This window comes from Cervus elaphus, chromosome 22 (assembly GCF_910594005.1).
Source record: "Cervus elaphus chromosome 22, mCerEla1.1, whole genome shotgun sequence".
Classification (NCBI taxonomy): domain Eukaryota; kingdom Metazoa; phylum Chordata; class Mammalia; order Artiodactyla; family Cervidae; genus Cervus; species Cervus elaphus.
This window is the reverse complement of record NC_057836.1, coordinates 3,964,766-3,974,229: the sequence shown is the minus strand read 5'-3', so window position 1 is coordinate 3,974,229 and position 9,464 is coordinate 3,964,766. Positions and strand designations below refer to the sequence as shown.

The following is a 9,464-nucleotide window of genomic DNA, read 5'->3' as shown; positions in this document are numbered from 1 at the left end:
ACGCTGAGGCTCAGAGGGGTAGATGAGCCAGTCCAAAGCCCTTTTCTCTCTCCCAGGCCGTCTCAGCCCAATTACACCCTTGGAATGGGCTGCCCTGCTTAGGGCAGGAGTGAAGCGAAGGCCTGGAGACCCTGAAGGTCAGGGCCAAGCTTGAACCACTGCCATCTCCAGGGCCAGACACAGCCTCCAGCAAGGCTAAATGAGCCAGTGAGTGAGTGAATGAATGAGTGGGCAGTGGAGACATGCCCCCAGGACTGCAGGTGCCCCCTATCCTGCCCCAGCATCCCCATATCCTGCCCAGGGAAGCCCTGGTGACCCACCAGGATCCTTGCTGATCCTTGCTGTCTTGGGTGCAGCGGGAAGGCAAGCCCGTGGAAGCTGCATTCTGGGCAAGTTCAGAGGCAGGACAGGCCTGCACGCCCGGGGCCCGCAGAGAGAGATGGGGGCACGGGTGTCACTCTGGGGGCCGTGGGGGTGCCGGGCTGCCTGGGGAACGCTTCCTTGGAGGGTGTGTCGGGCGGCCCTGGGAGGCCGGGGCTGGGGTTGAACCGTGGCCAAGCAGTGAGTACAGTCTGGGCACCAGGGCTGGGGCATTCTCAGAGCTCTTTCCTCATTCCTGGCCCTGTGGGAGTAGCCGGACCCTGGCGTTCCGCGGCCGCCGCCACCGCGGACGCACTCACTGTCTCGTGGGGAGCAGGGGCCTCCTGCCAATCTCCCTGGGGCATCGGGGCCTGGCTTGGGGCCCCCCAAATCCTGTTGACCCCCGAGTCCTGGCCCCAGCCACCTCCTGCTCTGGGATGGGGACGCTGATGTATCTGATTCAGATGCTGATAAATACGAGGGCACGGGCGCCAGAGGCTGTGCCCAGGGCCGGGGTGGGGGCAGGGTGCGCCTGGAGGGACAGAGCTGAGATTTCAGGACCAGGGCTCGCCCCATCTCCCCGCCTCTCCACGCCCTGAGGGGCACGTCCTCCTCCGAAAGCCCACCTGGGGGCCCCTCTCCCTGGATCTGGGCCTCGGTGCCCAGGTGGATGGGGGCTGTGTGATGCCAGGCTGCCTCGGGACAGCGGGCAGTGGCCAAACCGGCCCCACCGCATGCCTCCGGCCCTCGGCAGGAATGCCATTCATCCTCCCTGCTCACAGGGCCTCTGGCAGAAGCAGCGAGGCCTGATGGCCAGCCAGGGGCCTGCAGAGCTCCCAGGGGCCTTGGGCTGCCTTGCCTCACCCGGAAAGGGCAAGAAGCACCCCGGGGCAGGGGGGTCATGGAGTCAAAACCCCCCAGATACAGCTGGGCAGACCCACGGGGACTCTGAGGACAAACCCCACCGGGTCAGAAGGGGAAGGAGACACAGAGGGAGACAGATGGGGCCAGGGCCTCCCACCTTCAGCCCCACTTCTCCCGAGAGCAGCCCCCTGGCACCAGGCCATGACCCCCCTGCCCCTGTGGCCTGACCCAGGCTATCTGGGGAGGCCTCGGAGTCTGTGTCCAACCCCCCCAGCTGTGGCCCTTGCTTGGTGGGGACAGGCCCAAAGTTCTTGGGGGCAGGCATGAGAACCAAGCCCCCCAAGAAGGTGTGAAGGACGGGGTGGGGGAAGGGCCATCAGCACAGCACCAGCTCCGCCCACACGGCGGGCGACAAAGGGTGGGGGGCCTTGTCCTCAGGGGACAGCTCCTGCCTCCCTCCCCCACCCCCGCGGCAAGGGCTGCAGACACTTCACACACTTGCTTCTCTGATTCCAGCTTTATTAGAGCCGAGCTCTCCCCTCCCGGGGAGGCCAGACACAGCCCATCAGAAACCCTCCAGCTCTCCTGAAGTGGGCGGGTGGGGGGGGCAGCCACCGCAGGGACACTCAGCGCCTCGGCCACCAGCGTCCCTGCCTGGGCCACACGACACCCCCGCCCCCACCCAAGGGAAGGGTGACAGCCTATTAGGGGAGGGCGGGGTCTCGGTGGGGGCCACCGAGTCGCCGAGGGACAGTGCACGTGACTTGGTGGCATCAGGGGCCCCAAGGGTCCAAGGGCCGGTTTCAAGCAGAAGGAGGCGCCTAGCTCGGGGACAGCGCGGCCATCCCCCCGCCCCCCAGTACCCAGTGTAGGTCACAATAACTTAAGAGACACTATAGACATTTCGACACTATATAACAATATAAGTTAACCAGGTTTCTTGGCAGAGGATGCTAGGCCTGTGGACTCAGGGGGGTATCCTGGGACCTGGGGTGGGGGAGTGGGAAGGGGCCTGGGGGGGCATTCACAGTGGCCTGGGAGCTCCCAGGACAGCAGCTGTTGGTGGCATGTCCAGGCATCGTGCAGGCAGGCAGGGTAGACGCCGGGGCCAGGGCCCAGTGTCACTCACCCCAGGCTAGTGCCCAGCCCACTTGTCTGGTTAGTAGCCTGAAGATACATTGACATGGGATTCTGTGAGAAGACACCTCAAATCAGGACAGGGACGAGTGCAAGGACCGCGGTGCACCAGAAGCCGGTGCATGCCGTCCTTCCCGGCCCTGGGACCCTGTGCCTCAGTCTCCCCATGGTGGGCAGGAGTATTGGCAGGAGGCATATCCAGCGCTGAATCTCAGGCCCCTACTCTCTCCCCACCCAGCCCACAGCTTAGAACCAAGCAGGACCCCTTTCCATTCCTGTCTCCCAGGTTTCAGGGTAACTTGACGTGGGGTGGGGACCACGGATGACTGGAGGGCAGCTATCCGCTGGCGCAGCAGGTGGGACCATGGCAGAGCAGTGCCCTGGATCCGAGCTTTCTCAGCATCAGGGTCAGGATGAAAGGACCTAGACTGGGCAAGGAGACCACCAGAGAAACCCTCAAAGGCACCTCAAGGAGGGGGGCGTGGACCCCACTGAAGCTGGCAGGGGAGGGGCACAGCCAGAGTTTTCAAGGCATGGGGACTGCCTGTCACCCTGGATGTCCCCAGAGCACGGCCTTCAAGGTCAGGAGCCCTGGGATGACCGTCAGGGAGCCTGAGCCCGGGAGAGAGCCCCCACTCACGGCCTTGGGGGGTCTCACTAGTGCTCGAGCTACTCTGGGCCGCAGGGTCCCCATCTGTCAAATAAGGCAAATACCCCTGAGCTGTCCCCCTGTCCCACCAGCCGGCCCCGGCACGGTGCTGTCCTGGGGGTCCAGCTGATTCCAGGGCGGGAGAGGGTTCTGTAAACTAGGGGAGCATCTGGCTGGTGGAGGGCTGGAAGAGCAACCGCATTCAGGGAGGCAGCACTCCTGGAACCTGATGTGGGTGACAATCTGATTTGCTCGATATGATTTTCAAAAGAAGGGAGGAAGGGGCCAGAGGTCCCTGTCCGTGGCTCTCCTCACAGGCGGTCTCAGCTGTGCCAGCCACCAAGCGCCCCACCCAGCTCATGTGGAGACCACTTGCACGGGCGACCTCCCCCCGGACAGGGCCATACACCGGGATGCTCCCGCGGGTACCCAGGGGCTAGAAGAGGGAGCAGAGGGCGGCAAGGGGACACGCTAACAGAGTACGGAGTTAGGACTGGCTATGCCTTAGTGCTAAAATCCTCTTCGGATACTAAGAAAACATAAATAATTTTTGTCGACATCTGCCCAAACTGCCCTGGAGCCCAGTGACTGCTGAGGCTTGGGACGAAGTCTTTCTGCGTCCTGCACCACCAGGCTGGGGGAGAAGGACGCTCCGAGTCCGGGTAAGTGTGTGTCCTTGAGGTTCACTGTCCCGGAGAAAAGAAATGCACTGGGCGCCGCCAGGGACACTCACGCCATCGGCCTTGCCCTCTGGACCAGCTGACGGGCACTGTTCTGCCACAAGAGGGGACTGGCGTGGCAGGAGAGAGCCGCTGGTGGGCCAGGAAAAGGTGGCCGCCCCGTGGGAGCCCTCTCGCGCCTGGAGCGCCCACCTCCTGCACACACACCTGCCCGCGCGGTCAGGCGGCCGGGCAGAGGTGCCAAGGGCGCGGGGCGGGGCCGCGGGCGGAGTGGGCGGGGCCGCGGCGGGTGGAGTGGGCGGGGCGGCGGCCGGAGTGGGCGGGGCCGCGGCGGTGGGCGGGGCCGCGGGGTAGGCGGGGCCGCTCACTTGCAGGTGAAGACCTCGGTGCGCTCGCTGCACGTGTTGCACTTGACGAAGCAGCACCAGTGGAACTTGCAGTTGCACTGCCAGACCTTGGTGTACTGGTGGGTGTTGTAGCCCCGCCCGCAGCACATGGTGTCGCAGCCGTCAGCGCCGGGCGACGTGCGGTTGCACAGGCGGCCCTGTGTGCCCACGCTGCCCGTGGCCGCGTCCTCCTCGCAGTAGTTGGGGGACTTCTCGATGTATACCAGGTCCGTCTCCATGGGCTTCTGGTAGCTTCGCAGCTGCTTGATGCGCAGGAAGGTGGGCTGGCGCAGGCGGCTGGCACGCACCACCTCGACCTGCACGGCCACGTTGTACTTCTCCTTCAGCAGGTGACCCACCTCGCGGAACTTGGGCAGCGTGGTCCAGCACGTCTTGGTGGTGCAGGAGCCTGACACGCCGTGGCACTTACACTCCAGCTTCATGCGCTCCTCCAGGACCTGTGGGCCACAGGGCAGGCTCAGTACCGGCTGGGGAGGAGTGGGGGTGGGGGCGGAGGCAGGTGGTGGGGGGCCTGCCACCTCACCTCCATCTGACCCGGATCTGACTCCCCACTTCCCACAGTGTGACCACACATCAGTGTTTCCTGTTCTCTGAGCCTCAGTCTCCTCATCCATGAAATGGGGCTACTGACCACAAGGTCCCTTACTGCACAGGACCCTATGAGGGTCCCCGTGAGAATATTCAGACCTCAGCAGTGCGAGGAGTGAGCTCATCAAATGGGTTCCACAAGATTCTCACAACCCTTCAGGGAGCTGCAAGTCTATGCACTGATGAGGAAACTGAGGCTGGGTGGATGGGGTAGGCGTGGGGCTCACTGCAGGTCACAGAGCAGCAGGTGAAGAAGCTGGTGCATGCCCCCCTCTAGGTAGCAGGTCCAGCAAGAGCAGGTGCTTAGTAAATGTGAACCCCTCACCCTTGTGCCTGGTATAGGCTCTGGCATGCAGTCAGCACTTAAGTGGCTGTTCAATGGAAGCCTGGCACGCACATGGAGCTCTGCACACCTTTGTTGAAGGAGGGAGTGGGGGCAGGCGGGAGGTGAGCGCACGGATCAGTGAGGCCCAGGCGTGCCGTCTGCTGGGAAGCCGCCCTCCGACCAGTGTTGTTCTTTCTCCCCAGCTCCCTGAGGGCCCGCAGTGGGTGCAGCCGTGTGTTTTCCTTGGGCCTCCCTCCTTGGCCCCGGAAGGCTGATTCCCAGAGCCAGCCCTGACCCCGGGCACTCATTTACTCAGATCGAAAAGGCCCTGCCAGCCGGGCCTGATTAAAGATGGGGAATCATTAGCCGCCGCCCCACGGCTGCACAAGAGCCATTTGTCAGCTGTCTTAGTTCCCGCTGGCCTCACTGCGACAGCCTGAGGTCTTGGCCACCCTCTGCCTCCTGGCCCAGAACCCCAGCCCTGACCCTCAGTGAATGAATGAATGAATGAAGAAATGAAAGAACCAGAGAGAGAAACATGCCACGGTGTTGGTGACTGCCCAATCCCTTTCCTGCCTGCCCTGACTGCACGGGGCCCTGGACCAAGGTGACGAACCCTGGGACTCCCAGGAAACTGATACACAGCGCAGGGGCTTGTGAGGGGGGGCGGTGGCCAGGCGCGGGGGCTTCCTGGAGGAGGTGATGCCCGTACTAGGTGTTGACGGAGGAGCAGAAGCTCATTAGACAAACAGGAGCTGCATTCCAGGAGGGGAGCATTGCGAGAAGGTCTGGAGAGCTGTCACCATCACCACGAAAGGAAGATTCGACCCAAATGAGCACAACTTGCGGCTAGCGGCCTGAAGTTTAAGGGCCGAGGCTCTCTCCTCCTGTGTGAATGATGTCCTGGGTGGAACAGGAGAATCTGGGGAGGAGGCGGGAGGGAGGAGGCGGGAGGCTGATACTCCACCAAGGGCGGGCCGAAATGGGGAGGGACCCCGCATTCGGAGGAGGGGAAGGGGGCCAAGGGGAATATTCAGAACTGGAATTGCAGGGCTTGATGACTGCTGTGGGGCATTTGGGTCGAAGGCACTGACCAGAAGTCTGGTCTGGGGGTCTGGGTGAAGGTGCGACCTCTTCAGAAAAAATGTTTCTAGGCCTCTACTCTGCCTCCCACCCCTCTCCTCACTCTTGTTCATCCCAGCCCAACCTCTCCTTCCCCTCCCTCCACCCCACGATCATCTTTGCTTGGACCACTGCGTGCTAAGTCGCTCAGTCGTGCCTGAATCTTTGAGACCCCATGGACTGTAGCCCACCAGGTTCCTCTGTCCATGAGATTCTCCAGGAAGAATCCCAGAGTGGGTTCCCATGCCCTCCTCCAGGGGATCTTCCCTCTCCCTGAAAGCCCCTCGCTCTACTAATCTGCCCTTCAGAGCTTGGAAGCTTCCCTTGCCCTGGTCACTCTGCCTGCCATGGATGGTCCAGGCCAGCGGCTGACCAGATGCATAGCCCTCTCAGAGCCCCAGCCTGGGGGGCAGCTGGCCCCGCCCCATGCTGCCGACCCAGGAGGTGCCTCCTCAGATGGGCGGTGATGGCCAGAGACCTGGCGGGAGTGTCCAAGCTAGCGTCTGTGCAGGCCGGGTGTTCCATCGGTGTGCCCACGTTGGCCTGCTGAACGGCTGCCCCTGCCTCGCTCTGCCGCCCGCCCTGAACCCCCTCCCTCCACATTCAGCTCCTCTGTTGCCAGAATGGTGACAGTCCTCAGATGAAGTTGATTGGACCATTGTGTGCAGAGCAAGGGGCTGAAGCCTCGCTTGGCTGGGTCCCCGGGGCTCACTCTCCTGGGAAGTGATCACAGGATTCAAGAATGTGCTGTTTCCGGCTCCAGCGCCCTCATGATAAGAGAGAGAGCGAGGTGGTGGCGCCAGCCCCCACCTCCCCAGGAGACCACCTAGGAGGGTGCAGAGCGACCCACCCTGCCCAGAGGAGCTGTTGGCTGAGCCCTGGGCCTCACTCCTGCCCTAGAGAGCTCCAAAAAAGGGCAGACTGGGGTTCTTCCCAGAGTAGGGGCTGGCCTACTCTATGGGGAGGGTGCTCAGTTAGGGGGTGTCCCTGGTTGGTGGCCCAAAGCCCTGAAGGAGCTCGGGTTGAGCAGGTCTGCACATTCAGCTTGTCTGATCCTGGCCCACGAGGGATTCAGTGGGCCGTGTGCCAGTCTGGGGTGGGCTGAAGAGTGTCCTCCCAAATGTGTGTCCACTCAGCCCCTCAGAATGTGCCCTTCTTTGGAGATCGGAAGTTTGCAGATGTAAGCAAGGTAAGACTCGCAATGAGATAGACCTGTGTTCTTCTAAGAGACAGAAGAGGAGGGAACACGACACAGAGGAGGGGCCACGTGAAGACAGAGGCCGAGACTGGACAACGCGGCCACAAGCCAAGGAGCGCCCGCGGCCCCCGGAGCTGGAAGAGGCCGGAAGGACCCTCCTGGGGAGCCTCGAGAGGGAGCTCAGGCCTGCGGACACCATGACTTTGGGCCTCTGGCTCTGCGCAAGAACAAATTCCTCTTGCTTGAAGCCACTTCACTGTGGGACTTCAGTGTGGCAGCAACAGCCCCCTCTCCACCTGACTTGCTGAACTCTGTCCAAGGCCTGTGGGCTGGGGGTCAGGCCTGGCTGCTCTACGACGGGGCCGGGGTGCCCCAGCATTAGAGTGACCCGTGAAGGTCTGGACTCAGCTCTCCAGGAAACCTCAGAAGCCATACCCACTGGTCTCAGCTGCCATGATAAGCCGGGGCCCCGTGTAGTCACCACCACTGGCCTTTTCCAAGGGCTCAGACTACACATGGGCAGCACGGCCCCACGGGGTAGGGGCTGTTGTGGGGACAGGCTGGGGCACACGGCGCCTTCTACCTGAGGGGGAGGAGATGGATGTGGGAGAGGGGCGGGGCCAGCCAGGGCCTTGCGGACAGCTGGGGACAGTGTCAGCGGGAGAATCCTGGCTGCCGACCAGGTTAGAGGCCTTTGCTGTGGCTCCCCTGGCCCCGACAGGCCCTCGCACGGCTCATCTGCATCCCCTTGCCTCCAACATTCTGCTTCTCCTTAGTGCATGGCTTCCGGGTGTCACGGCTCCAACCCAGTCAAACCCCCTCAATATATTATTACTCTTCTCCATCCCAATTCCTCCCCACCCCCGAACAGCCCCAGGGCCATCACCAGCCTCCTGCTGTCAGCCCTCCTATCTTCCTCAGGCCCAATCCTGCTAGTCTCCACTTCCCCTACTCCTTTTTGCTACTGCTAAGTCACTTCACTGCTAAGTCGTGTCCAACTCTGTGCGACCCCATCCCTGGGATTCTCCAGGCAAGAACACTGGAGTGGGTTGCCATTTCCTTCTCCAATGCATAAAAGTGAAAAGTGAAAGTGAAGTCGCTCAGTCATGTCCGACTCTTCGCGACCCCATGGACTGCAGCCTACCAGGCTCCTCCGTCCATGGGATTGTCCAGGCAAGAGTCCTGGAGTGGGGTGCCATTGCCTTCGCCGCTACACTTTTTTACCACCTACCAATTGCCACCCCCTATCCTCCCAGCCACCAAGTCCCCAAATATAAAATGGAGATGGTGAGACTGTTCTCCCAGGGGTGTGGGAAAGCCCCTGCTCAAGACCTAAACCACTGCAGAGGCTCAAAGGGGATTGGTTCAGTTTAGACTTCAGATGTGCCTCCTCCTCCAGGGAGCCCTCCTAGTGCCCTCCATGTAAGTGAATCTCTCTTCCTCTGCCCTTCCAGACACAGATCACCATTGCCTGAGCCCAGAGAATGGAGCCTGGGGCTTCTCTCGCGGCTCAGACAGTAAAGAATCTGCCATCAATGCCGGAGACCCAGGTTCGATCCCTGGGTCAGGAAGATCCCCTGGAGAAGGAAATGGCAACCCACTCCAGTATTCTTGCCTGGAGAATTCCATGGACAGAGGACCCTGGGGGGCTACAGTCCATGGGGTTGCAAAGAGTCGGACCCGACTAACACACACACACAGACACACACAGAGAGACATGGAGAATGGAGCCTAAATGTTTTCTGTAAACTCCATGGAGGTCCAGAAATGAAGACTCATTTCTTCACTCATTTGTTCATCTGACAGTAACTGAACAACCACTGGCTGCATGGCAACCTCCACTTCTATAAGATGAAGTCAAAGCCTGGGCCTGGCGCTCAAGGCCCACCCTGGGCTGGCCCCTGCATATGTCTCAAGCCCTGTCTCACCCACCCCTGGTACTCCCACAAGCCTGAACCCTCTGCAGTTGCCCCCTCTTCCCCCAGGTCCTTCCCCCTCACCCCTCACACTCTGCTCTGCTCTTCTCAGCTCTGGCATGTCCTTCAAGGCCCCCCGAGGACACCACTGCCTTCAGGAAGCTACCGCTACCCCTCCCTCAGGCCCCTGGGCTCCCTGCATGTGGGCCCACTGGGCG

General features: G+C 61.8%; 1 protein-coding gene across 2 annotated transcripts in view; it reads right to left on the bottom strand.

Moving 5' to 3' along the window:
- Positions 1–1,732: 1,732 nt before the first annotated feature.
- WNT7B (Wnt family member 7B) overlaps positions 1,733–9,464 on the bottom strand; it is a 54,283-nt gene continuing 46,551 nt past the window's right edge. For both annotated transcript variants that reach the window (XM_043882271.1, XM_043882270.1), the window contains exon 4: positions 1,733–4,534. In XM_043882271.1, the coding sequence (XP_043738206.1) occupies positions 4,055–4,534 (480 nt within the window). In that variant the 3' untranslated portion in view covers positions 1,733–4,054. The remainder of the gene's footprint in view (positions 4,535–9,464) is intronic.